This window comes from Gigantopelta aegis, chromosome 6, assembly GCF_016097555.1.
Source record: "Gigantopelta aegis isolate Gae_Host chromosome 6, Gae_host_genome, whole genome shotgun sequence".
In the NCBI taxonomy this organism is placed as follows: domain Eukaryota; kingdom Metazoa; phylum Mollusca; class Gastropoda; order Neomphalida; family Peltospiridae; genus Gigantopelta; species Gigantopelta aegis.
In genome coordinates this window covers 93,663,276-93,680,258 of record NC_054704.1, presented here as the reverse complement: position 1 = coordinate 93,680,258, position 16,983 = coordinate 93,663,276, and the positions used below count along the sequence as shown (strand labels likewise).

Genomic DNA, 16,983 nt, shown 5'->3' with positions numbered 1-16,983 from the left:
AGCAATATAACATTATCTGCAAAGCAAATTAACGGATGAATACAAATTGCAATGTATTAAATAGTATTTCCTCCACACTCTACATCATGTACATGTAACTGGATATATGTAATGCCTATCTATGCCAGTGTTTTTAAACAGGTTAAGCATCTACACCCTTTAAACTGCAGAGTTAAATTGGGTAAAGAGCTAAAATTTAATCTGGGTTATTTTAACCCCACAACCATACCAGGGTCAGATTTAAATTCTGTTCTTATCGGAGTTAAAAGTTTGCTTCACTTTTACATTCCCATGTAGACCCAGGTTATACCTCTACTTCAGTGCGGATTACTAACGTAGCAAATGATACAGGCCCTGCACCTTTAGGGGTCCCATGGATAACTCAATTATTTTTCAGTTATTAAAAATTATCAATATTGTTGGCAAGGTTGCCATTGCTGCTACAAAACATGCGACTGATTCTCTGAACAATGTTTTGTTTATTTTGTCACTACATATATGTAAGCCTATAGTAGTGGAAGGGGTAGTTTTGTTTATTTTGTCACTACATATATGTAAGCCTATAGTAGTGGAAGGGGTAGTTTTGTTTATTGCTATCACCTTGCAATCTTATGGTAGTGTGTGTGTGGGGGGGGGGGGGGGGGGAGCATGTATGCCACTGTTTTGCTATGGGTCCAGCAGCTGTTTAATCTGACAATGTCCGACTGCTATAGAGGTCATGGCAGTTGTTTATTTCTGATTCTAATTGCACTTTAAAACCTTGAAAGAATGAAAAAATTTAAAAATTATGAAAGAAAAAATACTGATGATAAATGAAGTAAATAGAACTGGACTACATATTGTGTATGAATGTAAATTTGTTTTTTGATATGGTTTTCTTCTATGTTGGAAATGAGTATCCGACAATACATCAGCAAGCACTTTTTAAAATCCAATGTTAGGTCAGAGATGCTAACAAACATTATTTTAATATATGTATGTTCTGTAGACCAATAAATTAAAAAAAAAACCCTACCTGACGAGTTTGATGAAACAAAACAAAATTAATATATAATGTACATTGTACAAAAGACAAACATATAATTTATTACAGGTATATGGATTAACAATGTACATGAAGGAAACATATTAAAAACAACAAAAAATATGTGCATAGCAAGGACTAGTCATTCATTAACCGTGCCCAAGACTTCTCCTTTTTTTTTTAACACATTGTTCATGTCAAGAAAAATGTAAGCAATAAAAACATTTAGCACCAAGAAAGTCCACTATATAGTTTAGAAAAATGCTTGAAAATGCTCTCTTTTCATTACCAGTAAACAAATTCAAATATATACAGGACAAAAGACCGAATTAAAGTTTAATAAATAAAAAAAAAATCATATATTAAGTACTAAAACAGGCAAAGCAGTAACAAATCAATAAAGAACACAATCATGGAGGATTTTTTTTTTTTTTTTAAATTAACAAAATTTTCCATGATGAAGAAATTGCGAGACTTGCAAGGAGAAAGTGAAGATCTAATTATAGCATAAGGCCAGAGAGACCGACAGCAGTCCTAGTAAATGTAGTGAAGTTACAAGGTACAGGTATTTAAGTACATGTATGGGAGGCAGGAACATCTACAGTAAAATATTCAGGGCAATGGATGCACTCAACACATTTTATTTACGGTTATATGGCGTCAGACATATTGTTAAGGACCATATAGATATTGAGAAAGGAAACCTGCTGTCGCCACTTGATGGGCTACTCTTTTAGATTAGCAGCAAGGGATCTTTTATATGCGCCATCCCACAGACAGGATAACACATACCACGGTCTTTGATATGCCAGTCGTGGTGCACTGGCTGGAATGAGAAATAGCCCAATGGCCTCACCAACGGGGATCGATCTCAGACCGACCGCATCAGGACAATGGGTGCTCGTAATTAATCAGTGACTTGAGCATGAGCTCCTGTGAGTACACATACCAACACGTTTTCACCCTCCATTGATGTTTATTACATATATCTTTGAAAGTAGGGGGCTGTTTCAGAGAAGTAGGTCATTATATCTTCTAGACACTGCAAGATGTACAACTGTAAACATGAAACACAGGTGGTGGTGGTGGTGGTGGTGGTGGTGGTGGTGGGCGGCAGTAGTTGCCGGAAATCACAACCGGTCACCTCTTGAATATCACCTTTCTGTCTTTCTACCAACAGCTGGTTGTTACCACCTAATCAGAATGAAAACATTATGTAGAAAAAGAAATTATATTGCTGCCCTGTATACAGAATAGCCACCGATATACAAACACTAGATTCATCACTGCTTGTTACTTAAATGAGTACTAATATAGCACAAAAGAATAAGGTGGTCTCTAAACAAAGACATTTGCCAAAAATTACACTAAATATTTTTAAAATACGGGCACTGCTGTAAATGTAATACTTATTAATAAGAATACAAATGTGTATGTAAAATATTGCTGTATATTGAAGTCTGTTTGCCTATATATGTATAATCAGCCATGTTGAGCATCATCAAGGGTCCTAAGCCATGATTCCAACTTTCTACGAACTTGCTTCTGATCGTCAACAGTACATTCCAATAAATAGTTCTGGAACTTGCTGTCGATGGGCCCCGACGTTTCCGACAGGCACGTGTTGAAACAGATGGCTATCTTCTCCTTGGCATCCTGTGGGTTCTCGTCCAACAGTGTCTCCATTGCATCTAACCGTAACATCACTTTTTCTAATGCAGCTTTCTGGTCTGTATTTCTCACAGTGTTCACGGTTATCTGGACAGATTCGATTCGTGTCTTTATCCTTTCCATGTTAGCCAAAAGCTGTTGACGGTCAGCTGGTGAAAATAAAAATAAAAAGTTTTGAAACAAAAAAGCTCAAGGTGATGTCATACAATACGAGTGTCTCATACGAGACTAGCTGATATTGCATAGCAGCTGATGAAATCGTCATGTTGTCTTGTCACAATCAGCTATTCTCGTGGCTATTTTTGTACCAGGCACTTGTATTGTATGGCCTCACCTTAAGCAAAAAAAGAGTAAAGTTTGTTTTATTTAACGATGCCATATCACCTTAAGTTTTTTTGTTACTAATACTGTAGTCCAAGAATTGTTGGATCAACCTTTAATAAAATATTGTTTTCTGTAACCATGCAGTCTTAAAATTGACCCACGGCCACAGTATGTAGACGGTATGGTTTTTATTGTGGGTTTTTTAGTGTGAGTTATTGATGTTCTACTTTGTTTGAATAAATCTGAACAGTTGTCTCTGTTGAAACACGATCAATAAAACCCCAAGCAGAAATAAAAGTTTATTATATTTATTTTCTTCCAGTTTTATATTGGATAAAAATTGTCATTTTGTACAATGTATTAGCATTAGGCCTTGTTTCAATTAACACAATTTCACACGCGACTATCAATATAATACACAGTACCTTTTTCATATTCCTCATGCGGACATTTAGCGTGCTGAAAACAAAGTTGATCGATCAGCAATTTTACAAGCAGTGATGTCAGAATGCGAAGTATTCACTTGTCTTAAAAGTACACTTTGACAGCATCCATTTTGTATCATAATTTGCTTGTAAAAACGCATACATGGAAAAGCATATATGAAAAAGCATATTTTCCCACAAAAAAACTTTTTAATGGAAAGCGGGCCGTATAATGTTACCATACACCTGTACAAATACTACAAACAACAGGCATAAAAAAAAGAAATGTTTTATTTAACGACGCACTCAACACATTTTATTTACGGTTATATGGCATCAGACATATGGTTAAGGACAACACAGATTTTGAGAGGAAACCCACTATCGCCACTACATGGGCTACTCTTTCCAATTAGCAGCAAGGGATCTTTTATTTGCGCTTCCCACAGGCAGGATAGCACAAACCATGGCCTTCGCTGAACCAGTTATGGATCACTGGTCGGTGCAAGTGGTTTACACCTACCCATTGAGCCTTGCGGAGCACTCACTCAGGGTTTGGAGTAGGTATCTGGATTAAAAATCCCATGCCTCAACTGGGATCCGAACCCAGTACCTACCAGCCTGTAGACCGATGGCATAACCACGACACCACTGAGGCCGGTCAACTGGCATAAGAAAATGTAAGTTGCTTTTTACAGATAAAAAATATTACATTCAGCCACAGTTTGATTTATACACATGTAATGCAATTACAGGCCATATATAGGATTTCAAATTTCATGGGAAACACATTTTTGGTTCCGTGCCTTGTGATCATGGATACAGATCTGAAACTTTTTTTAGGTTCTGTGAAAACAAGTCACAGGATATAATAATCATGGAAAATTAAATTTCGGTTCCATGATTTTACAGACACGTTACCGAAAACAAATGCTTCCATAAAATCTGAGGCCCTGGAATTGTGATGACAATGTGTCAAGACTATAAAATTACCTACCTAGATTTGAATTTTTATTTTTGAGGGGCACGGCAAGTTTTGCCTTCACTTTAATAAAAAAAATTGGGGCACCAAGGCAAGTTGCAGGGTCACCTAAACATGTTTGGTTACTAAATATATCAATACTGTTGCAAATTGCTGAATATTTGCGGAACCGTCAATTTGTTATGTTGGTTTTATTTAAATTGAAATTTGGGATACATATATCCTCGAGTAACCGTTAATCGGCCTATTAATGGGAAATGGTTTCTGCATACGCACATTGTAATGTACGATCAATTTGATGAAATGTTTTACCTTGTTCACTTTATTGTTAAAATCAACCAATAAATGTTAATATCCATATGTCATAGTCTAATGTTGACATTATTCAGCTATGCCTGTAAACCGGGCTATTGTTTTTCAAGACTGACGCGTGTCACGTGATGTCACCAGTGTTTCTCCTAGGGGCTGTGTGAATGTCTTTACCAGGATGGTCACCAAAACTCTTATGCAAAGAATCTGCGAAAGCTAAGCAGACAAGACTTGACAATGACAGCAGTGTAAAACTGTTTATTTAGATTTGTTTAATATTACACGCAATTTAATATAGTACGCAAAGTGCAAAATTGCGGTCATGTGTACATTTCCCTCCATGTATAAAAATATTTCAAATGTCTACTCGACTTTTCCTCATTTGTGCACTTTGCTTTAGGGAAGGTTTTCTTAATTCAACAAAAGTATTTTGATGTTAGGGTAAATAGACCGGTTTATGGGATAGCCCGGTTCACGTGTTTTCACGACACAACGTGAACATGGAATGTGTGTGGAAGGGGCAAACCAGATCATAGGACACCATTTTTTAACTCTGCGTTGTTTCGCCCGTAGTCCTATTCACCCAGGGTTGGTTTGTCCTCCAAAATAAATATGTTTATTAGAGTTTTGAAGTCTTTTTTTTTTCCTTCTGTTTATTAATTATTCATCACCAAATATTAGGTAATGTTCTGTCTTTGGTTATTAACCCGTATCCTACCGTATTCTTTTTGCTAAATTTAAAGAATGTTCACCTGTTCTACATTTCTATTAATTTTATTAAAATCCATGGACATTTTAACATGAAATTACACCCATATATACCATAATGATCCAACTACGTAATGATAGCATTTTGGAGATGATTATTTTATTTATGTTACCATGGCAACAGCTGCACATTTCAATATACAATTTTTTCATTAATAATTAAGAAAACATGAATAAAACACTACTATTTTTCTTTTAATTTAAGTGTATGCTGTGATTTATTAAGCATAGTGATTGATTTAAAGAAAAAATTAAATAGACAGCCAATTTTTTTTTAGAATAATAGAGTGCAATGCACATACTGTCACAACGCTTTTTTGTAAATTATGAAGATAATGTCCAACATTAACTATTATACATTTCTAGTAATATTATTAAAATCAGTTGACATTTTCGGTCTATGAAATTATAGCATTTTGTTGTCAGCTATATTATTTATGTTACCATGGCAAACAGCTGCAAATTTCAATATACCATACCCCGGTAATTTCATTAATAATTATGAAAACTTTAATTAAAAACTAATATTTTTCGTTCAATTTAAGTCTATGCTGTGATTTTTTAACCATACTGCTTGATGTAAAGAAAAAAATTAAGTTGACAACCACGGTTTTTCTGAAAAATAGGGTCAGATGCGCATTCGGCTATCAACACATTTTTTGTAAATTATGAACATAATGTCCAACATTAAGTGTTATACATTTCTGGTAATATTATTAAAATCAGTTGACATTTCAGCATGAAATTACACATATATATACACTAAGAATATCCACCTACGTAAGGCAAACATTTTATAGTCAGTTATATTATTTATGTTACCATGGCAACAGCTGCAACTTTCAAATACCATTTTTCATTAATAATTATGAAAACTTTAATTAAAAACTAATATTTTTCTTTCAATTTTAGTCTATGCTGTGATTTATTAACTATACTGTTTGATGTAAAGAAAAAATTATGTCGACAACCACAATTTTTCTGAAAAATAGGGTCAGATGCACATTCGGCTATCAACGCATTTTTTTTAAATTATGAACATAATGTCCAACATTAACTATTATACATTTCTGGTAATATTATTAAAATCAGTTGACATTTTAACATGAAGTTAAACACACATATACTAAGAATATCCACCTACGTAATGCTAACATTTTGTAGTCCGTTATTTTATTTGTGCTACCATGGCAACAGCTGCAAATTTCAATATACCATATTTTCATTAATAATTATGAAAACTTTAATTAAAAACTAATATTTTTCTTTCAATTTAAGTCTATGCCGTGATTTATTAACCATACTGCTTGATGTAAAGAAAAAATTAAGTTGACAACCACGGTTTTTCTGAAAAATAGGGTCAGATGCGCATTCGGCTATCAACACATTTTTTGTAAATTATGAACATAATGTCCAACATTAAGTGTTATACATTTCTGGTAATATTATTAAAATCAGTTCACATTTCAGCATGAAATTACACATATATATACACTAAGAATATCCACCTACGTAAGGCAAACATTTTATAGTCAGTTATATTATTTATATTACCATGGCAACAGCTGCAACTTTCAAATACCATTTTTTCATTAATAATTATGAAAACTTTAATTAAAAACTAATATTTTCTTTCAATTTAAGTCTATGATGTGATCTATTAACCATACTACTCGATTTAGAAAAAGAATTAAGTAGACAGCCAATTTTGTTTTTGAATAATAGGGTCAAACCCAAACAAAAATTGCAAGCTTAATAAATAGCTGGTAACAACCTTGCGGCAAGGTAGTAACTACCGCGTTTCGAGCTAGTATTTGGAACCTTTTTACAACCTTGCCGCAAGCTTCTTGCAACCTTGCGACGACCTCTATGCAACCTTGCCGCAAGCTTGTTGCATGCTTGCGACGAGCTTCCTGCAAGCTTATTCAGTTTAAGCTAGTATTTGGAACCTTTTTACAACCTTGCCGCAAGCTTGTGATGAGCTTCCCGCAAGCTTATTCAGTTTAAGCTAGTATTTGGAACCTTTTTACAACCTTGCTGCAAGCTTGCGACGAGCTTCCCGCAAGCTTGTTCAGTTTAAGCTAGTATTTGGAACCTTTTTACAACCTTGCTACGAGCTTCCCGCAAGCTTGCGACGAGTTACCCGCACGCTTGCGACGAGCTTCCTGCAAGCTTGCAACAAGCTTCCTGCAAGCTTGCGACAATCTACCTACAAGCTTGCATCAGTGGCAGCAAGCTTGCATCTTGTATAATTCTTTAAAAAAAACCCAATGGTTTTAAAGTGTAAAACATGAACAGTAAAAACAAAAAAATAGGTGCTACATGTTGTCAGATACTTAGGCTACAAAATTAGTTTACCTGTCTGATAGACATGTTCCATTTATGTGGGATAGTCTTGACTAAACTAATATGCTAAAAAGCTCCTGGTCCTATATTATTCTTCTTCTTCTTGTTTTAGGTTATATTCCTCCACTATCTGGAGATCCACACTGTGGTGTAAAGTCATTTGTGTTTCTTCTTGTTTTCTTTTATCTCCTGTTCCACCAAGCAGGATTCAACCAAACTTGGTCCAAATGATCCTCTTATAGACCTGACCAAGTGTTGTTATTTTTCAGGCCAATAAAAATTCCAAGATGGCCGCCCTGGCCTCTGAATAACTGAGACATTTTTAACTTTTACTCAAGTTCCACCATGCAAATTTAAACCATATGTATTCCTAATGACCAAGTTGTTATTTTTCGGGCAGATTTAAAATCAAGATAGCTGCCCTGGCCTCTGATTGACAGAGAAATTTGTTTGCTTCTTTTCAAGATCCACCAGGCAGGTTTCAATCAAACTTAGTCCAAATTATTTTCTTATGACTTACTAAGTGTTGTTATTTTTGTGGCTGATTCAAAATCCAAGATGGCCACCCTGGCCTCTGATTGGCTCAGACATTTTCAACATCTTCTCAAATTCCACCAGGCTAATTTCAACCAAACATGGCCCATGTCATCCTCTCATGGCCATGCATATGTTATTATTTCTGGGGCCAATTGAAAATCCAATCATTACAAGATGATTCTGTTTTAACCATATTGTATTATCATTCGTATGTATTAATATTAATTTTGTTTTAATTATTATTGTAAATACTATCTAAATCTGTTACATGTATGTTTGGTTGTTTAGCCACTGTTCCCACTGAATTTGATAAATCATATGAGAAGTTATGAATTAAAAAAAAAATAACCATGAAAATGATTTGGACATAGCTTTTTCTCCACAAGTGTAGACATGCTTTCACAGTTGAAGATATACATGCAGCAAGCTTACAAAAATGAAAACATGCTTGCGGGAAGCTTGCACAGTTGAAGATATGCATGCAGCAAGCTTGCAAAATGAAAACATGCTTGCGGGAAGCTTGCACAGTTGAAGATATGCTTGCAGCAAGCAAGCAAAAATGAAAACATGCTTGCGGGAAGCTTGCACAGTTGAAGATATGCATGCAGCAAGCTTGCGCATGCTTTCACAAATGAAAACATGCATGCGGCAAGCTTGCAGAAATACTGACTACCTTACACGAGCTAAATGTTAGCTTGCAAATAGCTTGCATTGCTTGTACTACCTTGTAACAACCTTGTAACTACCTTGCAACAACCTAGCCGCAAGCATGCATTTTTGTTTCGGAATGCACATACTACCATCAACGCATTTTTGTAACTTGTGGACATTGTCCAACATTACCTAGACACTAAAAATATGTATACTATCTCTATTACTTTATATATCTTTGTCAAATGACACAAGATTTTAAAAAAGGTATATGCCCTTTCACTTCCTGTCATTTTCAAATGAACATTATTAATTCTGTTACCATGGTAACCAATGCAAAAAGAGGAACCGTTTCCCATATGAAATGTTTTAAATGAATTTATTTGAATACAAATCACTTGATAATGATGTAATAATAAGCTCCCAGCTGTTTCCAAGAGAAGGGTGAAAACTGTGAATTCTGTTACCATGGCAACCAATGCAAAACAGAGAAAACAAATTTCTAAAATAATATCATTTTCAAGGACTGAGAAAAAACCCAATGTAATAATTGTACTATGCCTGTATAAAAGATACATGAAGCTTATTAATTCTGTTACCATGGTAACCAGTTCAAAACTATATGTTACCAAGGTACCCAGATCGAAACTGTTACCATGGTAACCAATGCAAACTGTTGGTTACCATGGTAAGGTATGTAAAACTGGAAACTATTTGCTGTGTGCATGCAACTTTTGGGTCATACGGTCAAAAGTAAAGGACACCAGTAATCAATAATACAGATCATAACTGCCGCTACTAGGTGGTTATGGGGTTTGGAATCTTTTGAAATTGGACACTGCATTTCATGTACAAACTTTAAGAAGCAGCTACCTTACTATAATTATTAAAATATCCATTAATTCCCAAGATTTTAGGGTGCATTATTTTACCCTTCATACCCTCTGGCAGAAACCCTGGACACTGATATTAGAATAATAGAAATAGTAAAAAGGATTTTATGCATTTCAGTAATTTATTGTGACACAAGATACTTGCAATAGTGCTTCACACGGTCACAATTGTAAAAAAAAAGAGTAAAATGTCCATTCACCTAAAAAATGTTTTAAACCCAAAGAAACAAACATCAACATGTGAGCCCTAATTAAATATGTACCGTATATATATGTGTATCCAGTGTTGAACACTTATGCATGATACAAAATAGATCTAAATGGTCACCTGAGTAAATTGCTGACCACAACTACCAAACACATGGAGTGCGGGGCACCCATTTTCCTAGGGGGATTAAAATGACCAAATTCATGCTTTTGGGTTGAAATAAATTTGGTTGAAATGGTCTAGTATTTCTGAAGACATAATAGTTTAAATGCATTTGTCTATATGATAGATGGTTTAATGAATTTGTCTCCTACCCGAGTTGAGGGGGGGGGGGGGGGGGGGGGACGGGGGACACGACATTAACGAAATTCTCAAAATTGATATTTTTATGGTATTCCTAGACAAGACAATTGGCTTAATTTTCCCCCTGTTTGTGCCCCACCCTTAGGAGAGGGGTAGAATGACCAAATTCACAAGGAAATGGGTCACGGATATGCAATTTCTATATAACTACTGTAAACTCCATACCCACCTAGGGGACATTCACAAATTATATACACTGGTCATCTATTTGCCTTTATATATTATTTGAATACTATCCAGGTATAGCATTTCAGGCAAATGAGCTGGCCTAAAACATTTTCACCATGTATTTCCATCATTTTACTCAGACACAATATTAGTTGTAATCCATGTAAAAATATGTAGTGATTCATTTGCAACCCTATATAGCTATTCAGGGCTGTAACTAGGATTTAAACAATGAACCAATGAGCATGGAAGGTGCAAGACACCATTTTGCGGTTATTTTAGGGAGGTTACATACTTGAAACATCAGTAGCAATAAACTATTTTTCTATTATTTTACACCCCCCCCCCCCCCCCCCATGCATTCTTCCCACACCAGGCTATTTCTTGTTCCAGCCAGTGCTCCATGACTGGTATATCAAAGGTTGTGGTATGTACTATCCTGGCTTTGGGATGGTGTATATAAAAGATGCCTTGCTACTAATGGAAAAATGTAGGCGGTTTTCTCTCTAAGACTACTAGTATGTCAAAATTACCAAATGTTTGACATCCAATAGCTGATGATTAATAAATCAGTGTGCTCTAGTGGTGTTGTTAAATAAGAAATAAAACACACACACACCATTGCCTCTACCCGCTAGCTGAGCTGAGGCCCTGCTGTTTGGCAGTGAAGCTAATATAAATAATTGTTGTTATCCAGATTCAGGGATTTCCGTTCAACTCGCAGAAATCTGCCTGCATCCCCAACAAGAATGAGAGCCCGTACGCTTAGGCCTATGCCGCTTCATTTTGAGCCCTGTCGCTTAGGTCCTTGGAGAGGGAGGTCAGAATATGTTTATGTGTGGAACAAAATGTAGTTAGAACTGATTAAGAAATTTTTGAGAAGTCAAAAACGTGAAACGTTTATGCGTGACACACAGTAGTCAGAGCGGACGTAGAAAATGTGCTCCCTACCGCAATAGGTGTCACAAAAGATGTCACACAAGTAAATGTTAAAAACATTATTACTGGAATCACGAATTTATATTTGTGCAACTTCTTCTGACATGTTTATCGAGGGAGTGAAAGAAGAAGAAATCACTGGCAGTTGGTACCGCGAAGTATTGTATCTGGGTCAAGCATCGATAATATAGGTCAACTACACTGAAGTTTTTGCGATTTGTCTTTGATATTTTTATCAACAATATAGGATCATTTTATGATTTGTGATTATCTGCATTAAATAATTTGTTTAACGATTTTTGAGACAAAAACAATGTTTCGTGTCGTTGCCTACACAAGTGTCCGCCCTGCTAAAGTACATGGACTTTTTTTCTTTTTAATTGTTATTTTTTTAAATTTAGTTATCACCATATTTTTAAAATAAAAAATGCGATTACTTACTCTGAATCTATTGCAAACCATTATCCAACTGTAATTTTCACATTTTATATAGGTCCATATAGATACCGCATGATTTTTTGGGGTGTTGCGTAACACAAAAAAGGACCGTGTGGATGTTCTAAAAATCGGTCGATAACTGTTGCGTGGAAAAAAAAATTGGACCTTGTGGTGAGGATGTGTATACCACCGACGCATCCACACCAATTGGTACCGTACAGGCCTGATGTACTAATCATAAGCGTACGGGATCCCGGGGTTTTTTTGTAGGGGTGGGAGAGGGAGAAAGGCTGGCTAATTTGTACCCGAATTAAACGAAAATACCACCAACTAAAAAACAACATTTATTAGTTTCAAAGGAAGCACTTCACATTTTTACACGAATTTAATTACAACTAGTATTGTGGGAGAAATGTTGGAAATACTAATACATGATGAAAAGGTTTCAGGCCAGCTCAATTTGCCCGAATGTCTATGTCGTATTCGCCCGAATTTTAGATTTTGTTACCAATAAATTTATCAAAATACAATAGATCCAACGCAACTACAGTTTACCTCATGATGATTAATTTATCTTTATAACATTTGCAGATGTGTGTGCAGGGGATGGGTCGGTCCCTGCTCGAGCAGATTAAAAAAGCAAAATCAAATTCAATACATATTCCGGCTGAGCATGACTGAAATCCCCTATAAACTTCGCTCTCCAGACACCCTCACCTAAAATCCCAGCACACGTACATGCCCGATTTTTTTTAAAATGTCATCCACCATACAAACATAATTACAAAACATTCACTGCTTATATACCCCAACTTATTCATAAAAAGCCATGCACAGCAGAAAAACAACACACGACAAAACGATGACGAACACCGAGCACATGTACGTATTCGATCATATAGTCGACGTAGCTGTTCAAGTAAACATAGCTAGTTAGAATATTGTCTGCTGTAGTATAAGTAACCACGTTGTATTTATTAATGAAAACAGTTAGCAGCACATGCAAGCAATGTTTACTACTGCTGTCAAATTGTATGGCGGGAAATGTGCTGTCACATGACCTGTTGTTTATAAATAGAAATAGGGAAATGGCGCTTTTCGATGAATGTTTATGCCATCGGATTACAATTATTTGATTGTGTTTTTACCTTTTTTTTAGGCATTAAAAGCGATACTTGTTCTATTTTAATGCAAATGTCATAATGTAGTTCATATATAATAATATATTATGACAACTTTGAAGAGATAAAAGAAACCGCTACCAAAAAAACAAGAAACAATAACAAACAATAGCATGCGCCATTTGACAGGTCATTTTTGTTTTAAAAAAAACATAAGATGTACAACAATTTATCAAATATTTGGATATGTCATTCTAAGACTATTTAATGACATTTTCTTACTTTGTTTTTGACAAAAATGTCAACAATTAATTTAGAAAACGATTTTTAAATGAAAACAATGCAAAGTGACGTCATTGTGATGATGCTTGACGTGTATACACGTCAACGGCAAGAAACGGGTTAATGCCTTATCAGCTGTTTACTTTCTGTCAGCTGAAGTTAGGCAAAATCAACATACCGTAGGCCTATTGTGCATTTGAACCTCAGCTGGGTATGTAGTATATTTAATAAGAAACCACAGCACATCAGTAGTATGCAGTGTGACTGTTCATAAATTAATTATTAATGTGAATACATTGTCTATATTATCTATATTTCGTGTACATATGGCTTGAGTAAACGATATTGGAAATGAACAAAATTATAATATAAATTTTATTTGTAAATATAAACACGCAATATAGATCACAATGTGTGACATCTAAACAATCAATGTATTAGGACAAATAAATGAATAAATGTATTTTATTGTCAAAATAAAAATTAGGGCAAATCACAACGATTCAGAGGTAAGAATTGACCCTGCTCAAAACGACTCGGGTGAGCTAGTAATAAGTGTGAAATGACCTGATACCAGACACCATGGTATTTTACTTCAATACTTGTCATCAACAACATCTGATTTTTGGAGCACAATGGCAAGTAAGGCAATAAGTACATTTTTTGTAACGTAGCGGAAATGGGTTTGAATTATATAAGTGATGTAAGGGAAATAACTCTATTTGTATAAGTCTGTTATGTCATTATGTTATAATTAAAGCTGGTTAGAGTAATTAACTAATTGGAGTAATGTTAAGTTTATAAATGGTAGTTATTAGTGGGGAAAGTAATTAGGTTGGGTTTGGTCTTGAATTATTAGCTGTTCATTATTGGTTTTAATTTATTTATAGTCTAGACACCACCATTGAGTTTTGTATTAACGAGTATATTAAGTTTAGCTTAGAGGGTTTAGTTTTGAGTTGGCAGAGGGCGAGTAAATTTCACTCATTGCTCCCCACCCCCCCCCCAAAAAAAATCTCTTTGGAGTTGTGTTAGTGGGTTTGATAATTGGAGTTTATTTTTTTTAGTTATGGTATAGGAAAACCGCTCTTTAACTTTTGTTTTAATGTAGTTTTAAAAGGGCCCTGAAAGTTAAAACATGTTTATTTTTGTTATATGAAAGAATGATTTATGATTTTATTTTGTAAATAAATGTTTGATTGAGTTGAGACTATCTCGTTTAGTTGTTTTATTCTTATTTGGTTATGAATAAATATACGAACTTGGGTTGATCTAACAGGATGGTGCAAGATATTAAATTGAATAACTACACCTCCTGTTACATAACAATGGCAACAAACTAAGGACAGTTAAAAGATGACTGCAATCATTAACCAGATTTATACACTAAATCGACTAGACTGTGCCAGTCAACTTTTCAATATAATTTCTAAATATAGATCTGCAACTGCAAGGTAGTGATGTCGTCCGATGTTTTGAACTTGGAAAAACCTACCATTAGACATGACACACGTTAGACATTCATCCTTCAGTTTCTGTAGAATAATAATAAAGTTCGATTGTTCTTGCTGCAGGAAATTAGCCTGGGATCTAATATATTCAATATTTTTTTCAACGTCATCAAGATATGTTATTAAGCGACTCGTATCCCCCATGGGCAACGGAATAATTCTTTTTTCCGCCATACTTCCTCTTCTGGTGTAATTTCTTCCGTTGTTTCGGATATTTGCTGCATACGCTCTATGTATTTAGATGTAGATATATGATATCTACGATGCCCAAATAATAGATTAGATATTCGAGTTTTATGAGATCCCGTATGAGTGTGGAACTAAAGTAAAATGGAATCCAGACCTTAGCACTACGTGCTTTGTATGCAATATTTAGTTGATATCGCTAACTCAATACCCCAGGTGAGTGGGTACGGAAGTCTTTCCAAAAGTGCATATAATTTTATCACATTTTCAGTAAAACTCAATCAGTTTCGAATCATTATCATGGACTGTTCAGTTTCTTCTTGTGGCATTATAGTCTAGGGAGTTATGTTAATTTTTTGAAGGTTGCATTTTTTTTTGCTCAAGTTAATAAAATTTTGGGCACGTGTTCCAATGACCTACCTGAACTAGAAATCCATTGGTAGTATTTTTTCTGACCACTATCATGTCAGCCATCTTGAAATTCAAAATGGCCGTCATTTTCATATAATTTCTTTATATATCTCCACTCCTATTTAACACAGAAACATATTTTTGGGGTCTATTTAAACATATTATGTTAGTGAATTAAAAAAATTCTTTTTATTATTCATCTCACATGGCAACCATCTTGAAATTCAAAATGGACGTCATTCCATTATATTTTTTTCTCTATCTTTACTCCCATTAAACGCAGAAAAATAATTTTGGTGTCAGTTTACATCTATGAGCTCAGATGATTATTTTGAAAAAAGGAAAATTGTTCTCTGATCTTGGCAGCCATCTTGAAATTCAAAATGGCTACCACGTTAATATATTTTTTCCAAATATCTCAACTCCCGGTTAACGTGGAAGCATAATGTTTTGCCCATGTACATTTCTGTATTCCATGCATTGGATGGTTTTCATTTATATAGTCACTGAATCATGAAAATAATCTTGAAATTCAATATGGCCACCATTTTAATACATTTGTCTTATATCTCAACTCATGGTTAATGGAGAAGCACAATTTTGTTGTCTAGATGTATATTTCAGTGGTCAATGAATCTAGTTCTTTAGATTTATAGTCATCCAATTATGGCAACATCTTAAACTTCAAAATGGCAGCCATATGGAAATTCAAAATGGCCACCAAGGTAATCATTTGGCAAATACTTTTTCTCCTAGTCTACATACAAATGCAACTTTTGTGTTCATTAGTACAATTTTAGGTCAAATAATTATAATATTGCAATACTAATGACAAACTAATGAAATAAAGGAACATACCAACTGTAAATTGTAATGCATAATGGCATATTAGGCATCTACTTCATCTGTAATAGTATGCACATTGCATCAGTTTCACGTTTGCAATGCTTTGTACATTGAAGGTTGTGTCGCTTACACTAAATTACAGTACATCTATCTGAACACTTACTGACACCACAATTGCATCTGATCAGTTCTACTACAGATTCTGGAGCAGTTTGTACCTCCAACAGCAGTCACAAATATACCAACCCCCTTGATCCAACCAAGTTTGCATGGATCAAGAATGTCCAGATGTAGCATGGCATCTTGAGCTCAGAAATGTGCTTGGAGATGTGCTTTTTGGGTATGCTGTTTTTATACCCCAGAGGTAGATGGCAGTGTTTCCACATTTTGGGTTTACGGTGATGGTTTCTTGAACTTTTCAGTAGCTGCATCAGTTGTAGAAATGACCCTTGTGCTTGGTTCCATGCAGTAAAATCTTCACATTTTTCACTGACGTCTTTGTATGGTTCACCACTGATTCCAACCTGACTTTGGTATTACTTATATATGGAGCTTTCATGAATGCATTGAATTCTCTTTG

The 16,983-nt window shown here is 34.9% G+C and overlaps 1 protein-coding gene across 1 annotated transcript; it reads right to left on the bottom strand.

Annotated features, from left to right (window-relative positions):
* Positions 1-2,258: 2,258 nt before the first annotated feature.
* LOC121375285 (BAG family molecular chaperone regulator 2-like) lies at positions 2,259-15,190 on the bottom strand. Its single transcript, XM_041502661.1, has 2 exons — positions 14,945-15,190; positions 2,259-2,844 (listed from the first exon to the last, which is right to left on the bottom strand). The coding sequence occupies exons 1-2, from the start codon at positions 15,132-15,134 to the stop codon at positions 2,507-2,509; spliced, it is 528 nt and encodes a 175-aa protein (XP_041358595.1). The 5' UTR covers positions 15,135-15,190; the 3' UTR covers positions 2,259-2,506.
* Between the last annotated feature and the right edge of the window lie 1,793 nt (positions 15,191-16,983).